The sequence below is a fragment of the Lathamus discolor genome, chromosome Z (genome assembly GCF_037157495.1).
Source record: "Lathamus discolor isolate bLatDis1 chromosome Z, bLatDis1.hap1, whole genome shotgun sequence".
Classification (NCBI taxonomy): Eukaryota; Metazoa; Chordata; class Aves; order Psittaciformes; family Psittacidae; genus Lathamus; species Lathamus discolor.
The window spans coordinates 67,242,077-67,260,788 of NC_088909.1; the positions used below are offsets into that span (position 1 = coordinate 67,242,077).

Consider the following 18,712-nt stretch of genomic DNA (forward strand, 5'->3'; position numbering starts at 1 on the left):
TCTGATGGGTTGACATGATAAATGGGTGAACGAATGAGAACTGAAGGGAAATTTTATGCTTTGTAAAGCTGGTGCCCTACATGAAGCTTAGTAATGACATCACTTTTCCTGTGATTGATCTCTAGGCAGCAGTTGTGGTGGTGTTCAACTTTGCTATGGTTCTGCTGATTTTTCCTGCTATCCTGAGCATGGACCTTTATCGTCGGGAAGACAGGAGACTGGATATATTCTGCTGTTTTACAAGGTGAGAATCTGTGATAGATTATTATATGATGTGTGCCCTTTTTGTGGTCAGCAGTAAGTGCTGCCATTCCTTGTGAGGAGCCGGAGTTCTTTTTGCATCAGGGTTAGTATGTTACTGTTATGATCTAATTGTTAGTGACAGACTTCAATTTGCTACTTTGTTTTTTACCTGACCAAGAGGAAGAGTTACAATACCTCTCTTCCCTCAGTTACCCTGCCCCTTTCACGCATACACTTTTGGTCTCATTCAGGCATGTGTTTATTTCGATTGTTGGAGGACAGCTTTTTGAAAGCAGATAAAAAGATCCACACTTTGGGAATATATCCAGTGCCGGTTTTGGGTAATATCGGAAGACTGTATAACTCAGGGTACTGAAAAACCTTACTTACAGTTATCAGTATGTGTGCTCATTTTTATGCTTTTTAGGGCTTTAAACTTAAATATATAAACATAATATATAAACTGTAAAATGACTTCTGCTTAGCAAAGTGTTTCATGTGATTATGAGGAACGATCAGTTACAGGATAGTTCTTGATACAAGTTTCTGTTATGGCTGCAATAGCAGTTTATAATGGTAACACTGCCATTCTGAAGAGTCTATATATAGACTCTCACTTTTGATACATGGCCAGCTCTGAGCATAGAGGTAGAATGAGTCTGCTGTCATCAGTGGAGCTACTGCTTAGAAATGAAGCATGTTTTCTACCTTAGTTTTTTGATTTTTCCTGCAATGAAGAACATCAGCTACATTTCTGGTCATGTTCTCTTACTGCCATAACCAGAATGTGGACAATCCACCTCGTGTTATCTTAGTGTTTTACACCCACCTAGGAGCTGACCTAGTTTGACATTTTAATTTTAATTTTAATTATGTCTGTCGTAGTTTAAACCAATCCACACAGGTCGTCCACTCACCCCCCCCGACCCTCCCCACTCCCGGAGGGATGGGGAGGAAAATCAGGAGAATGTAACTCCCACGGGTTGAGATAAGAACAGCCCAGTAACTAAGGTATAACACAAATCACTACTGCTACCACCAATGATAATAGTGATAAGAGAAAATAACAAGAGAATACGATACCACCGCCGAACGAGTTTGACCCCCCCGAAGAGAGAGAGCCTGCCCCTTCCGGGTAACTTCCAGTTCCCTCTCCGGGCATGACGTGCTGTGGTATGGAATACCTCTTTGGCTAGTTTGGGTCAGGTGTCCTGTCTCTGCTTCCTCCCGGCCTCCCTCGTCCCCAGCAGAGCATGAGACTCACAGAGTCCTTGGCCAGAATAAACATTACTTAGCAACAATTAAAAACAATCAGTATTATCAGCTCTCTGCCCAGGCTGGAAGTCAAAACACAGAGCTTGCACCAGTTACTAAGAAGGAGCAAAACGGCTCCTGGTAAACCCAGGACAATGTCAAAGAGAGAAAACATTTTCCTAAATTTGTTTTTGAGGGAGTGGTTAGAACAGGGAGTTGATCCCAAGCCAAGATTCCTACTTTCTGTTTCTCATTCAGTCATCATTTCAGTGGATGCCCTAATGTGCTTGAATTTTGGAGCCCAGATTCTCAGAAGTACAGAGCAATCAGATGTTCCATTTATTCTCTCATCTGAAGTTGCACCAAATGTGTATCAGAATTCAGGCCCGTTTACATATGAAGAAGTGCAGTTAATGAGAGCTTGCTTTGTTTAGCTAGGCAACATTCTAAATTCCTGTCTCTCAAAAGTCTGAGATGTTATCTAGAAGGCCCAAATATTATTTAACAACTACTTTAATAGTTCTAAACAGAATAACTCAGTGTATCATGTGTGTACATTTTGATCTAAATAGCTTAATTCTCAGCATGGGCACACAGATGCAAACTCATACACATATTGTGCATTCAGGCTATATGCAACTACCTGAATATTGATCTGAGTAGCCTGTGTAAATAATGGAGCAGTGTGGGTAGATGTCAATGTCTTCACGCAGATGCTGGTTCCTTCTTCCCTGAACACAAAAAGGATGAACATATTCTCAGAGGCCTACACTTTGAACTGTGTCTGAGAAATGTTTCCTAAAGGTACAAAATAAAATTGACATCAGAGTGTTACATTTAATTAATGCAAACCCTCTAATAGTAGTAGAAGCAGTCTCAGATGGAAGCAGGTTATCCTATCAAGTCTGATTAAGTTTGATCTAAATGCGAACATATGTTTTTCTCTTCTCTTACAGTCCGTGTGTTACTAGAGTGATTCAGATTGAGCCTCAAGCATATGTGGAAAATGACAATACCTGCTACAGCCCTCCACCCCCATACAGCAGTCACAGTTTTGCACATGAAACTCAAATTACAATGCAGTCCACAGTGCAGTTGCGCACAGAATACGATCCTCATACGCAGGTGTACTACACCACAGCAGAGCCTCGTTCAGAAATATCTGTGCAGCCAGTAACAGTGACGCAAGATAATTTCAGCTGCCAGAGCCCAGAAAGCACAAGCTCGACGAGGGATTTGCTTTCCCAATTCTCAGACTCCAGCATACATTGCCTTGAGCCACCCTGTACGAAGTGGACACTCTCATCTTTTGCAGAAAAGCATTATGCTCCGTTCCTCCTAAAACCAAAAGCTAAGGTAATCTGGGAACTATTTACCTGTTTTTCAAAAATAGCCTCTGCCTTGCCCAGTAATAAAATTATCCTGGCAATGATTCTAAATACAAGAAATAAATAGAATTCTTTTGGAATAACAGTTATTAAAAATTTTACAGCTAATTTCATACTTCTTTAAAAGTTTTATCTTGCGAGTGCTGTAGAGAGAGATTTTTCATATATGTTACCAGTAAGGGTTTTGGTGACTTTCACTAATGTAAGTCTGTGAAACTAAAACCACTTTTTAACTTCATTATGATATAAATTTCTCATCTGTAGTGCAGAGCCCCTTCAATAAAGCACAAACTAGTTAGCCCTGTAGTGCGCATGTGTATGAAAAAATGAAAAAAAGGAGGAGAAATAAAAAGTTTTAAAGTAGACTTGTTTGGTGTTAATTTTGAACCTGGCTTTGTAGTATGCTGTTACGAATTGTTAATTTCTTTAGAAACCTAAAACCAAATGCATTTCTATTTTCTTTTGCAGATTGTGGTTATTTTTCTTTTTCTTGGTTTGCTTGGGCTCAGCCTTTATGGAACTACCCGGGTGAGAGATGGACTAGATCTCACAGACATTGTACCACGGGAAACACGGGAATATGACTTTATTGCCGCACAATTCAAGTACTTTTCATTCTACAACATGTATATCGTGACACAAAAAGCAGACTATCCAAATGTCCAGCACTTACTATATGAACTTCACAGAAGTTTCAGCAATGTGACATATGTTTTGTTGGAAGAAGATAGGCAGCTCCCCAAAATGTGGTTGCACTACTTTCGAGACTGGCTGCAAGGTAAGAGAAAGTTGCATGAACTTTTCTTAATTCTACAGTAGTAACTACTTGTTCGTGCTAGTTTGTAGTGCTCCGCTCTTTGAATTTAATCACATGGTTAAAGACTGTGAGCTAGGTGCTGATGCAAACTTGCACATTAACTACCTGGAACAGGTCACTGAAATTCTTTGTGGCTAAGTTTACTGAGGACAGTTTTGAAGGTTTAAGAGATTATATCCGTAAGAGCCCATCTCATGCTATTAATTTCTAAGCAGCTGATGAATTCTGCTTTATAATTTATGACTAAATATGGCCCACTGTCTTGGGAAAATAAATATTGGCTGTTTTGAGAACAATAAATGAGAAGTCCCTGTCCAGCAATACATTTTGGCACAGGCTTAACTTTCAGCACATGAGTGATCTGTTGGCTGCAGCTGGGACTGCTGGCATGAAGAAAATTCAGTGTAGCTTATGTGTTTTATTGGATTTGGAACACACTATACATTCTAGATTTCCAGTCAAATCTCCTCACTGTTTCTGTGGTGCTCCTTTTTCTGTACTAAAGTGTAGCAGGGCAGGGGAAGACAAGAGAAGGCATGGCCTTTCAGGTACTATGATGATAATTATATTGAAGTCAGCCTATTAAAGGTATTAAAGACACTATAATTGCACATGTTGAGACAAATAACTGTTTTGTATTTAAAATAAATAATACTGTTACATCTCAGCAAATTTAACAGCACACATATCCTGCCCAGGAGTACTTTTGTCCTACCTCTGTCTTTTTGTTGGGAGAATCTCCAGGAAGCTTTTGCCAATAGAAAAATAAATTGTGCTGACCTAGTGAGACTGTAAATTTTAAACTTAACTGTTTAGAGACAATTGGCGCAGCCAGTGATTCATAGAGAATATGTAGGTAACTGCCAGTGTTTGGAGTATTTTATTCCTCCTGAAAAGATATTCAGCAATGTTAGGAAAGCAGATGCACCTTAGTGATGCATTTAAATGAAATGATCAAGTTTCCCGTGTGGTTAATGTACTGATAAATCATGCAAAGCTATGAGACCAATCAGCTGTTAGCTTTGGTCTTTGCTTTCTTAATAGTTTTTAAGTATATTGGATCCATTCATTACAATCTACTTACTGGAAGTTCTATTTAAAATATTTTGCTCACATAAGCGTATTGAGCTGTAAGGGAAGGTATTACTGGCAGGAGGAAAATTCAGCATACCTTAGATGTTTTGCTGGACTGGAACTTTACTACACTTTCTAGATTTCTAAGCAAGAATATTTCTACATGAGTTTCCAAATTCTCTTCTACTTCTATTTTATTTTATTTCTTTTGTGGGTATTTTTTGTTGTTGTTCCAAAACAGTAGGCAAAAATATGTTTGGTGTCCCCCCCTTCCACCTCTCACCTGCCTCCAAACCTGTGAGGGAGTCGGAAAGTTGAGATCATGTTCAGGATCTTCACATTTTAATGCTGAACCTCAGCACAGTCTGCCAATAGTAGAGTCGGGAAGAGGTGCCCTTGGGTCTGCTCCCTTGCTGGCTTCCTAAAGTGAAATGCTGGAGGCTAGCCCACTTGGTGTTGCTCCCAGGGGTGCGTGCATTCCCACTGCCACTCTCTGAGGTCCACCACATACTTTCCTGAACCTCTTCCACTCTGAATGTCTCCCCATCCTCTTTGTAATCACTTCCTTGTGCTAAGGACCCTTTGTGTCATCCTGGCCCAATGCCAAGGGCCTGCACATCTTCTCTATGCTGTGTGTGCACATTTCCCTATTTGATTTTCTGTTAGGGGTGTTCCTATTCTCTTCTTATTGCCCGTGCTCACCTTCCAACCCGTATTAGCATACCTGTCCTTCTCCCTTGTCTTCCAGTAGAGGAGCTATGAGTATTCCTGATAACCTGGATATACTGACAGGGTGCATGGAGCTAAAATGTTATACTGGAACGGTCAGGGAGACTCTAGAAGCAGTGACTTGAAGTGGTTCAAGTGGAGATGCCGGCCCTGTGACAGAAGGTGCATTGCTTGGCCTGTTGATTGCCCACAGCTTTAGAATTAATCATTATGACTGCTAATTTTTATTTAGGTCTGTGTCCTTACCTCTCCTCCTTACCATTCCCAAGAGAGGCACAACAATTAATACAAACAGCTGCACAATTAATACAAACAGCCCAAAACAGGACTGTCTTCTTGAAGTGTGGTGCTACATTCACAAAACTGTGAAGAAGAAGGATATTGAAATGTATCAATAGAAAGAAGTTACATTTTAAATGGTAAACGAGGTGAACTAAACTGTTATGCTAAAAGCTGCCACATTTGTCATAGTTAGGAAATTATCTCAAGGAGCAGATAGTAATAGACAAAATAACACCTGATTGTTACCAGCTGAGGCTGATTGATGGTGGGGGAGGAAAGGTGAAAACAGAATTTGCAAACAAGGTATAGTTTTAGGCTGGATTCAAGGAGGAGCATCGCCTGTGAGGTGGGAACAGTTCTACTGGTTCATTTTTACATGCTGGAGGAGCAGAATAATCGAAGTAGAGACAACTTTGAACTTAACGGCTAATTCCTGACGACTTGACTAGAGTGCTAGAGATTAATGGCTCAAGATGGCCTTATGACATGCACACATTTGTCTGGCAGAATGAGGGAAGAGACAGCATGTCAACAAAAGTTTTTTTTTTATCAAGAAGGTGCCTCTGGTCTTAGCCGTACATTTCTTCTCATTTACTATTACTGGTGTGCCTTCCACCTAATGCACTTCCTTTTTTCAGAGGTTTCCTTGTATGCTGCTTTCTGATGTCATATCATGTTAGCATATTTTCTGTTACTGAAAACGCAACAGAAGAAGAATGAACACTAATCATTCATTTAAACTGGAAATGTTAACATTATTTTTGTAAGTGACTGAATATTATCAGGTAGCTAGAATTCCCTGATGACTTGTAATTAGGCTTGTTTTTGCAAAGGGTAATCTTATCTGGTGTTTCATGGTGCTAGCTGTTCACATGAGTCAGTAGGAATTCCTTCCTCACCCCCATTCCTACATCCCACATAATTTTGGAGGATTTCACTTTCTTCTGAAGTATTAAGCAAAAGTGACCACTGATATGAAAATATCTCATATAAATGTTTTTAAAATTCCCTAAATTTTTATAACTTCTCTGCAACAGAGGTCAGCAAGTTACTTTTGTATTTCTTCAATTTAATTAATCTCATTTATACATTTAATTAATCCCATTTATAAAAGACTAAATGTCTTTTAAAATCATTTGTATGAACAGTTTTTAATGTAAGTACTATTTAGTTTGAAAGCGCAACTCTGCTATTAATTTCAAAGTGTTATGGGAAATACTAATGACTGAAATTCTGAAATTCTTTAGAAATTACAGAGAACTGGTTGTGGTTTCTTGGTATTCTTTCCATAGGCTTTCAGTGTCAGCAAGGTCAGTAATTAAATAAAACAGAGCATGAAGTGGTTAAGCCACTGAGGAATTAAGATATAACAGGGAGCAGGGTTTGAGTGATGACCAAACTTGCAAGGGCAGGGGAGGGAGGAAGATGTGAGAGAGCTGAGTTTTCACCTGCTGCAGTAATCTTAAATGTGCATGCCCCTTTTTGACCTACCCTGCAACCACAGATATGTAATGTCACATGCCAATGGATATATTTGTTACTGTGTGTCTGTGGAGCACATGGGGTTGGATGTTAGTCTGAAAGTTCTGCTCTCCCGTACTGTCTGTTATACCAATTTTTGTGCTCTTCCCTGCTGAAGGGAGCCATTTTTACTGTAAATCAAGCTGTTCTTTGGTGGTCTACTTCTTTCCCACGTGCTTTTTGACAGCCTTCTCTTAACCTCTAAGACCTTTCACATGTCTGGTGTGATAGCACAAATGCTCTCACCTGGCCACTTCCTGAGAGACTGATGTGGAGCTGAACTTGGCACAGGAAGGATGGATTGGTATTTTTGCATGTTCTAAGCAAAGTTTACCCTGTCCGAGGGCACCAGCAAACAGTGCTTTTTTTGAAGGGAGCCTCGAAGTCCTTTGGTGATGCCAGAAAATCTGACAGGAAATTGTCCTGCTCCTGGGCAGGTGCTGTGGGTCCGTGAGCAGAGGTGGGGCAGGCTCCTTTTATTGCTCGGTTCTCAGCCTATTGGCTTTACGTGTGGGTACGATTTGGCCTGACAGCATGGGAGGCAGTTTTCTAAGAGAGAGGGGATCAGTTTGTACATGGGAGTGGGAACTGTGGCCTGGAGGCAGTGTCGGCTGAGTGCGTTTTCTCTTTCAGAGCTGTTATCTCTGTGCAGCTGTGGCTAACCTGCACGATCTGTAATGACAGTTTTCATTACAGCTCTGCAACACAGCTGTGAGGTGGGTCAGCGATTTCCCCCACCGACATTCCCCGGCCTTTTTCTTCCCTTCCCTGGACATGCGGTTTGTCATCTGCTTGCACAGAACCTCCCCGTACTGGGCTGTGGCTTCCTGTACTAAATCTGATCCAAATTTGTGCTGTGAGGTATTCCCTCCCCTTGAAGGGTGGCAAGGAGGAATATAACAGTTGAGAGTGAATAGGTGTTGGCTGTGATCTTTACATGTGCTGGCAGCAGATCCCACGACTTGTATTAGCTGCACAAGTTGAACAGATGGAACAAATTGACAAAATCGTGTTCACTCACGCTGTGCTCAAGGAGCAGCTGAGTTGCTGTTTGAAGTTGAAAGTTGGACTGTGTTTTTTTTCCCCTTGTAGTGGAATTTCTGGTTATATTGTAGAAGCGATTGCCTCAGTGCTCTGCAGTAGCCCAAGCCAGTTAATGAGAGTGGTGTGTGTCCTCCTCTGTGATTCAGTGCACTCAGCCAGGGTTTTGGTGAGGTAGAGGGGAGTATGGAGAGTGTTTCCCCTTTAGATAACAGACTAAATGCTTCCCCTGGTTTAAAGTCCACGGTAGGTGGTGAAATTGGATCAGGGCTGAGCTCAGCCCCTATCTGTTCTGGCAGGTTAGGGCAAGACTTCAGTTGTGTTTTGAGGAGGGTATATATGAAAGAGGGGATAAATGCAAATGTGCTTACGGAGTTTTGAGTGTGATGATTCTGGAATTGTTCACGAGGGGAACCGCTTTTTATTCTAGACAAGCTTAGGTCTTCTGCATATACCTGTCCAACCAGAGCACTAAGTTGCTGTCAGAGGCTCTGAGAAGGACACAAGACCTGATCCCATCCAAGATCTCCTCTTTGCCTTAAGTGGAAATTGTTTTACACCAGTGGATATAGCATCTGCAGCTTGCTAGCACAGCCTTAAGGGCCTGTACAACACAGGAAGACTTGAAGCTTGTCCCTTGCACTTTAGTGCCTCCCTTGCCTTTCTTTGCACGAGATAGTGGACGTGTAACTCATACTTTATCTTCCCACACACTGTTAGTGAATGAGGATCACCAAATTTAGGAGGCAGCAGGTTGATAATTTACTTCGTGATTCAGCTATGAAAAAGAGTCATCCTACTGAAATTTATTTCTAAGAGTGGTTGCTTACCTGCTTGTTCTGTCTTCTACTTGCCTCCCTTAACTCTTCAGGACTTCAGGATGCATTTGACAGCGATTGGGAAAGTGGGAAGATCACTTACAACAATTACAAAAATGGATCTGATGATGCTGTTTTGGCTTACAAACTCCTGGTACAAACAGGCAATAGAGCAAAGCCCATTGACATCAGCCAGGTATTGTATCAAACTCCATACTGGTTTGTACCGGAATACACAAGTCAGCAGGAGTGGGTAAAGATACAAAGTGCATGTTGTAGTCGCTTTATTCATTTTGGTGAGTTAAATGCGTGAGTTACACCTTACTGCATGGCTTCACTGACTCTGCTGAAGCCACCCATTAGCTGTGATCTGGTCTGTGTTGTGAAGTGTTCAGAATCAGTGCTGGGAATGCCTGCCCTTGATTATTAGTGATTTGTGTGTGTGTTCGGAGCTGCTCCTGTGTCAGACACACTCGGTTTCTGCTGAGATTGTGAAAAATAGTTTGCTGCATCCCTAGGTAGACTGAGTCTGGTCGTTTGCCAGACAGAGCCAAGATTAGCCTTGTCTTAAGTGGCCTGCTCTTAAGTGGCATTGTTCCTCATTTGAATCAGATTGCCTTATTGGGTTGACCTCTGGTCAGCTTTGTGCTGGGATTTTGAATCCAGCATTTGCAGCTATTTGGTTAGTTCCTACTGATTTACACAAAACATAACATTTAAAAAGAGATGACAGTGGACAGGGACTAAAAATTTTACATGCTGTACTTACTCTTGAACAATCATCACTAGGTACAGCTATACTGCTGTAGAACTTAGAATGGCAGCTGTTTGAGCTGCCTAAGTAAAGTATGTTTGAGGTTATCACAGCTTATGACTGCATTTGCTATAGCTGTTGGTAGGTGGGAATCTATTAGGTTTGACTTCTTACAGTAAAACTAGGTTTCAAACCTCTAAGATGAAATCCTGCAGTAACCTAGCTTCTCCTCTTCTAGAGTCCTTATTGACTGCTTTCAGGCAGAAAAATAGTCTTTCTAATGAGCTTTTTGGCAGATCTGCTTATTGTCTTTCTTTTTTTCCTGGCATTAAAGGTGACAGATTTACAGAGTACATTGTTCAAAGTTGCTATGGTGTGTAAAATACACTGTTGTATAGCAACATGCAACATGCTGTCAGGTCTGAATGAAGCTTCAGCTATGAATTAAGCAAAGAAAGGGAGTTGAAGAGAAAACCTTCATTGAGATTTTGTTTAGCAGAGTGTACCAGGTACGCTGTGGAACAAATGTGATTGGACTGCAGCTGCTGATATAATTTCCTGTGCCTGGGAGGGAGAAAAGTGTGGTGCACCCACAGGGGCTGAGCGCTGTACTGTGCAGTTACAGAGACAGCTTGAAGACATACAGTTGTTGCATATCCTGTGGACTAATTGAATCCAGATCCTTGGAATCCAACTTTTTTTTTTTTTTTGCTTTTTTTTCAGCTGCTGTCACTGTTGTTTTTCATTTCGTTAAAAAGACCTGAAACTGGAGCCAAGCCAGTATTTTAAATAAACAAAACAGAAAACCCCAGTAATACTGTTCACCCACAGAGTCCTCTGTCAGAGCTCTAGCTGTGCAGGACTTGGCTGCAGAACCCTAGAAGCATACCACTGCTGTTTACCCCACAGATGCATTTGCCCACAGTGACCCAAATAACACCGGGCACTCGTCTGCTTTCTTGATGCTGGGCATTTTCTGAATACATAGGTCATAGGAGGCAAGTGTTAGAAAAATTTATACAGATGTTATTTTATTTTTATAGCTCTCCTTCATTTACTGGGTGGCATTTCCTTCAGTGTTAACAACAGAGGTTAACTGCACACAGACGTGTATAGGGACTCTTGCCAGGTTTTCTTTCCCTGTCTTTAAATGTGTTTCTCGAAGTTGGTTGTTTTTCACTCTTGGCTGCAGGCTTTCAGAATTTGGATTCAATTGGCTATCCTGGAACCATCTGCTGATTTAGTGGTTATTGTAAATATTATATGAGTACTAATTTATAAATAACCACTTTCTACTGTCACTGTTGTAATTTTTTTTTTTTTCCATTGTCAAACAAGAGTTTACAGATAAGTCACTTCGAGTGAATCTCCATACTCTCTTTTGCTCTTCCCCTCTGATAAGTGGGTTGCATCTCCAGGCCATTTGTTGAAAGCTGTATGGCAAGAGCCCTGAAAGCAAAACTCATTCTGAAAGGCTTCTAATTTTTTCCATTTTGCAGTTGACTAAACAGCGTCTGGTGGATGCAGATGGAATCATTAACCCAAATGCTTTCTACATCTACCTGACAGCCTGGGTTAGCAATGACCCTGTGGCTTATGCTGCCTCACAAGCCAACATCCGGCCTCACCGGCCAGAGTGGGTCCATGACAAAGCAGACTATATGCCAGAAACAAGACTGAGAAGTAAGTAGCATTTCATCTTAATGTCTTGCCGTTTATTTTATAGACTGTAAGGAGTGCCCCTACTCCTTCCTTCAAGAGCCAGTAACTCTGTAGTTGTCTGATGCTGCACCAGGGTTCAAAAGCAATATATTGTATTACTCTGTAGCCTTAGGAGACCTGTGCACCATTGCAGATACAGCACCATTGCAGGGTTTTATCATGTTGAAAATTAAGGTTTATAACAGTTTAAAGCTCTAAAAATTTACAGTAAGCATTTCTTTTTAGTGTCACCTGAGAGTTTTGTCTGTGAAAGAAACTTGGAGATTGCAAGAAATTCCTGTCTGTGTCATTCTGAAATTTTGTCGCTGAGATTACATCATGTTTACCCTCAATTATTAATGCCTAAGGGATTTTTACCAAGTTAGCTAATATGCAGAGTTACCAACACTGGTGTGGTACCAGAGCTGCTTAGGTAGGGGACTAGTCCCATTCTGTGCCAGTTTTCATTGCTATGCTTCAGCTTTCAATTTACTGGGAGGTTTGCTAGTTGGACACCAATGGGGAAGGGGAGAGGGCATAGAGGGGAGGACTGGTACGCCTGGAAACGTGATTGGGTAGCTGTGATTCACAAACCCTAGAGCTTTGTGGCAGACCGCCAAGTCTTGTCTTAATGAAAATTTATAGTTGAGATTATAATAGGGCAAATAATGTTTAGCAAGTCAACTGAATGACCCTGCAGGGTCTGGAACACACAACGGCAGTAACAAAATGCTTGTTGTGGAAGATTTTTCTTTTCCTTGTCATACAGTAGACTTAGCACTATGCTCAAATAGAAGTATGGAGACTGTTGGTTGGTCAAATTATTAAAGGATAAAAAGTTACATGTTTCTTCAGTAAACCATTACTTTTATATTAGTTTTTTTCCCCCAGTCATTTGCATCAGGAACAGCACATGGATTTCTGAATCTAACTTTTATAAGTATTCACCGGAAATCTTAAAAACCAACCAGCCTGTTCGAGCATAGTTTTTCCCTAGTTTTCTGTCAGTGAACCTCACTTAATCCCAGGGAAATTACCTTTGAGTTCAAAGGAATTGCATAAAAGAAGAGCGCTTGGATAAAGTGTTTGATTATGTGATCATCTTATTTATATTGCAGTTAGGGATTTTCGGCCAGGTACTCAGTAAAAACCACTATAGCACTGATGAGAATTAAATACATGTATTGAAATATATGTGTTAAATTATACAGAATTGTTTGGGGGCTTGGTGTAGACTGTGTTCATCCAATTGCACTGCATGATAAAATCTGGTAATCTTGTGTACTGCTTCAGTGTTTGATTTATCAATGATTTTTTAAAATGTCACTTGTTCCAAAGAACTGAAGTTTAAATTCAACACCTTTAAGCATTTTGCTGCAGAGAACAAAGTGTTTTGTTAATGTTGTTCTCTGGGTACCTTCTTCCCAAGCACACATTTTAACACTGCTATCCTTCTCTAGTTCCAGCAGCTGAGCCCATAGAATATGCTCAGTTTCCTTTCTACCTCAACGGATTGCGTGAAACTTCTGACTTTGTGGAGGCTATTGAGAAAGTGAGAGCTATCTGTAATAACTACACCAGCCTGGGGATCGCCAGCTACCCGAATGGTTATCCATTTCTGTTTTGGGAGCAGTACATTGGGCTTCGTCACTGGCTCCTCTTATCAATTAGTGTGGTTCTGGCTTGCACATTTCTGGTGTGTGCCCTCTTCCTCCTAAACCCCTGGACAGCTGGGATCATTGTAAGTTTATTATAAGGGTCTTTGTTGAAGTCAAATTCCTTTCAGCATAGCTCTTGCTGCAGTCGGGAAGGTTTTGTTTATGTCTGGGCCTCTGGTGGAGTATGTATATTGCATCATTCATTATATATTTATTCAACTTAAGGGGGTAGGGTTCATGCTAAAGGTACAAACCTTAATAACCTTAATCCTTTGGCCACCTTTTTTTCCAGCTTTAAAGGTTTCTTGGAAAAGTACATAAACTTTTGCCCCTGCTCAGATTCATGCAAAATAAAGACACAGAGGGAAATTAAGATCTTTATTAAATATTTAAAGTTATTCCTAATTATTTATTCCTTCTCCCTTTTTATCAGACGTAGTTATTTTTCAAGGCAGTTGCTTGGGACTAACTTGCCCGTAAATTTTCCCACTAATTTCTGAATGCAGTCGTTCTGGAAAATCTGAAATGGTTAGGTTGTACAGTGTGCACTGTGGAAAGAGTGTGACTGAGCTATCGAGGAGAAAGAGCCATAAAATTATAAACTGTAGAGAATACTCCTCCATGCTTTCTGCTAGGCACCATAAGCCTCTCAGTAAACATTCAAGTTAAGTTGAATGATGATGTTCCTATGTTTAAATTCCATAAACTATCGTATGGTTTATAAAATGCCAGAAGTAGAAAAGCGTAAAACAGTTACTAGTTTTTGTAACGTATGTTTATACGACAGGTATGTTAAAAGGTAAATGTTTAGTCTAGAATATTTTTCATAACAGTTAATCAAGCAATTTATGTTATTACTCTTGATTCATTAGCTTATAAAATCATTTATTGTAGTGCATACTTTTTCCCCTGGAAAAGGTGTTTATTTTCAAAGTCCACCATTGCTTTTATACGTATGTCTATCTTTTTTAACTTGCTTGGATTTAACAACTTTTAAAGTTGATTCTACAGATTTCCTCTCCTCCCTTTTCCTCATTTTTTTTACAAGCTAGATGAAAGAAAAATAAAAGGTTTCCCTTAGATTTAACTGTTCACTTTGTCCGTGTCAATCCCTCAAAGTATCTTAAAAGCTCAGATCTCCTCTGTAACCTGAGACTCATCAGCTGATTATGGCATTCACTTTCTTCTGGGCTTTAAACCTACTTAGAAGTCATCCTCACTTATATTTGCAGTTGTGCAAAAGAAATTGCAATACAGGTAGTTGAGAGTTACTTCTTCTGGAAGAATTGTCCAAGAAACAAGGTGAAAAATAGAAAATATATGTTTCTGTGATAAGGAAAAATAAATTGTTTTTCAAATCATTGGTAATCAATACAAAATTGATGTTTGGTCTGATAACTGCTTCTTAGGAGTATAATTTAGACTAACAATTCCACAAGTCATTGCCACTGAGCACAATGATACAAGGAAAAGCAAATGGTCTTTGGGAATATAGCATGGCTTTGAGGAGTATGTTTCGAAGTCACCATATTGTTCTGAAATATCTTTCTCTTCATTTGTCTGGAGTATAAGAAGTTACTAACAGCTGTTTGAAATCATCTAGGTGGTGGTGCTGGCTCTGATGACTGTGGAGCTGTTTGGCATGATGGGTCTAATTGGAATAAAGCTGAGTGCAGTTCCTGTGGTTATCCTGATTGCTTCTGTTGGCATTGGCGTGGAGTTCACTGTTCACGTTGCATTGGTACGTAAGATCAGGAAGCATTTTCAAAATATTTTAAAATAAAATGCTGGCAACGTTAGGATCACAAATCCTTACTTAGTCTCCTAAATCAGTGACCTGATTCTCCACAGGAAATTGGTCACAATTGGGTGCCATTCAATTTGTCTTGATAGAGGTAGTTGCTGAGTAAGTATCACAGAGATAAAAGGGGATATATTACCTGTGATACCTAGTTGTCCGAGTGATACAAATGTATAGACAAAGCAAATCTCTTAATGCACCTTACTGCAGACTCTCCTGGTCCTTGTATGCAGCCTCCCTGTGCCGTGCTATGTGACTCTTTATTCCCTCTTGCATGTAGATTCTGTATCTTGTGGAAGACATTTTCGAAGTCACATATAGTGTCATTTGATCTCACTTGACCACTAAAATTTGAATGTATTTGGATTCATTTTCCCCTTGAAAAATCTGCACTTTCTTCTCAGAACTATCAGCTATTAACAGGGCACAAACATGCAGTCTGTACAAAAAATAGTTTTCCAATGTGATGAGGAGGAGCAGAGAGCAGAAAAAAGTATGTTTTATATGCAGACTTTCAACATTTTTAAGGTTAAGAGTCTGAATAGAGTGTGCACTTACCCAGCTTACTCAACCTAATGTGCAAAAATGTGTAAAGATTACAGTGCTTGCAAGGGGGCAGATTGGGGTGTTCAAGATATGCAAACTCATCTTTCTTTATTTGGTGACAAAGAATAAAGGGCTAATTTTCTGTGTTCACATTTGACAATGCCAGCTGATCTTTCCAACATTTTGCATACTTAGCGCAAGTAATTTTCCTATAAAGCTGTTCTAATTGGTATTTCAGAATAATTTTAAGAATATCATTGTCTTCATGGACTTGAATTTTACTGTGTTAAAAAGTAGTAAAGAATGAGTGGTCTGTATAATTTCAGGGATGGGGTGCTTGTAGTTTGATATAGTCTGTAGTATGTTAGTACTGTAGCAATCCAATAAGAAGTGAAGGGAGGGGGCTGGAAAGTGGTGGTGACATTGGATGCGAATGCAGCAGGCCTTTTAGACTCAAAAGGAGGACTTGTAGACTGCTAAGAGGATCTGGTGACAAACGGAGGAGAACTAGCAGGGATCTTAGCACACTGGAGATGGCCACATCCTCGGAACTTGTAGATGATGTACAAAGTTGGGGCATATAAAGTGACAGGATGTAAAGAATAATTTTAATAAAAATTGTAGGGGAAGTAGGGTAAGGTTAAAGAGGAGCAGCTGGATCACTGAAGTGGTGACATCTTTTTTTTCCCCTCCTGCTGTGGGTAGTTAGGCTTTTGGAGGTAAACCCGTTTTCTAGGACCTGAAATAGTTTGGGAAGTGTCAGAAACTAACAGTTTACAAAAGGAAGAAATAAATGACAGTTTCATAGAACTAAAGATATAAAACAGGAAAACTGAAATAAAAAAAAGGACAAAACAGTTGTTTCTGAATGGAAAGAAACTAAGCTAATTTACAGGACTTTATGTATATATCTATATATATATATTAAAAAAGTCATCTATGGCTGAAGATAAAATGCCAAGCAAACTGAAAATTCCATTTTCTGAAAATTGCCATTTTTTCACATTGACTCTGGAGTCAAAAACTTTTAAACATAGCCTTTAAATAAAAGAATGTCTGGTAGACCTCAGATGATAGCAGCAGTACTGACCTTCACTGCACTTCCTGCATATAAGCAGTCAAACTAGTGTTGCATAAACAAAAAATGCAATGCTGGAACTGTTGATAAAAAGCTTCCTTGAATTTGTTTAAGAGTCATTCATGATCCACTTGTGGCTCATTTCTCCATCATTGCTTGTGAACTGTAACCTCATCTTTTTAATTCTGCAAATAAATTCTGACTCCATAGTAGACTCTTGTATTATCATTCTCTAATTACATACATATACATATGTTTATCTAAATAGTTAATGTTTGTGAATCAGATCCCATAGCTCACATTCATGTGTATCATCTTATTGACAGCTGCCTTTACCCTGAATGGGATTCTTTATCTATTTATGTATACGGGAATGTACAATACCCAGGAGACATTTGATTTTTCACAGGCCACTTTTAGTCCAATACATGGTTTGGCTACCTACAGAAGTGAGGACTGGAAATCTCACTCCACCTGTACCCATTTTTCGGTCTGCTTGTCCCACCAGATTAATTTTAATATGTTGACTGATTTCCCCCCAGATTTGTCAGGGAAGTGAAAATAAGCTGCAAGGGAAGAGAGGCTTAAATTCTTAGACCAAGAGGAAGACAGCTGCTGGAGCCCATATCTTAATAGGCAGTAGAGAACTGCCAAAGAGAGACCCCTTAAAAATCACAGGAAGAAGATAAACCAGGTTCTTGTCTTCTTAAACCACTAAGTGATACACAGAGAAGACAAATTCATATGGAACAGCAGCCTTTGACTGTTCTAGATACAGCTTGTTCACTAAGGAGCTGAAGAGAGACTTTTCACTTAGTCATATTGTTGCTCAGGTGCTACCATGTTCAGCACTGTTCGTAAGGCATTTTTATATGTATCGTTCTGCTAGCTTTGAAGTCGTAGGAGTTGCAAAAACATTTATTTTCAGTGAAATAGAAGTGTTAAAGTCATGGAAGCGCTGGCCCCATGGGAGTGAAAGGAGTAGCCCTGTAATTATGACACCTGAAGTGCTTTCACCATGAAATGAATTCCTGCAGGTGGAAATAAGAAAAACCTGGTAACAAAAGCCTGCTGATGCAAGCAGGCATTGTTTCCAAAATTATTACTATGGTCTGACTCCGTAAACAGTGTTCACTCTGGTTGTGTGATTTCAGCAGCAGCAGCTATGTGATACGACTGCAGAACCAGGCCTTCTCTTGAAGGTTAGCTGGCTATAGAGGTAGTTTCATAAACTGATAGAGATAGTTTCATAAACTGTGAAGTAATTAACTGTTGAAAAAGTGTGCATGCTATGAGAAGGGCTATAGGAAGCTTGTGTGCATCTGTCTAATGAAATTGATTTAATTGTTTTACAGGCATTTTTAACTGCCATAGGAGACAGGAACCACAGGGCTGTCCTTGCATTGGAACACATGTTCGCACCAGTTCTGGATGGGGCTGTGTCCACTCTGCTTGGAGTGTTGATGCTCGCAGGATCAGAGTTTGATTTTATTGTCAGGTAAAGCATTTGTGTGTGTCTTGACTTTCTTTTTTAATAAAAATAAGTATGCTTTTAATTTTTGGTCACTTCAGCGTGTCTGTCATTTTATTACTATGCATGGTGCGTCAAGCATGCTTACATCATAGTCCTGCTTTCCCTCTGTTTTTATTAACTCCTTGTTACATGCTAGACGCGGTAGTGTTTCCATTGCTGGTATTAAAATCTGTTCCAGGAAAGTCTGACACCGAGCATGAAAGAACACAGAAATGGCCCTCTTTAGCAACTTTTGCTAATTCTGGGTTAGAGTTAGTTCAGAGTGTCTAGTATTGTCCGGTATTAACGGGGTTTGACCTTTAGCCTTTAGGTCTTCCAGATTTCTTGTATGCACAACAGTTTGTGTGCAAAGGACATATGAACATACAAACATGCTGCAACTGTGCTGCAAGTGACTCTCTGTGGGCTTTCTTCTATCATTGTGTGAGGTTTACAGCGATGTAGAACAGGGAGGGGAAAAAAAAGGCCTGTTT

The 18,712-nt window shown here is 40.0% G+C and overlaps 1 protein-coding gene across 2 annotated transcripts in view; it reads left to right on the top strand.

Annotated features, from left to right (window-relative positions):
• PTCH1 (patched 1) overlaps positions 1–18,712 on the top strand; it is a 69,998-nt gene that overhangs the window by 40,907 nt on the left and 10,379 nt on the right. For both annotated transcript variants that reach the window (XM_065662054.1, XM_065662053.1), the window contains 8 exons: positions 126–244; positions 2,454–2,853; positions 3,354–3,663; positions 9,221–9,363; positions 11,421–11,604; positions 13,083–13,363; positions 14,884–15,021; positions 18,061–18,203. In XM_065662054.1, coding sequence (XP_065518126.1) covers positions 126–244; positions 2,454–2,853; positions 3,354–3,663; positions 9,221–9,363; positions 11,421–11,604; positions 13,083–13,363; positions 14,884–15,021; positions 18,061–18,203 — 1,718 coding nt within the window. The remainder of the gene's footprint in view (positions 1–125; positions 245–2,453; positions 2,854–3,353; positions 3,664–9,220; positions 9,364–11,420; positions 11,605–13,082; positions 13,364–14,883; positions 15,022–18,060; positions 18,204–18,712) is intronic.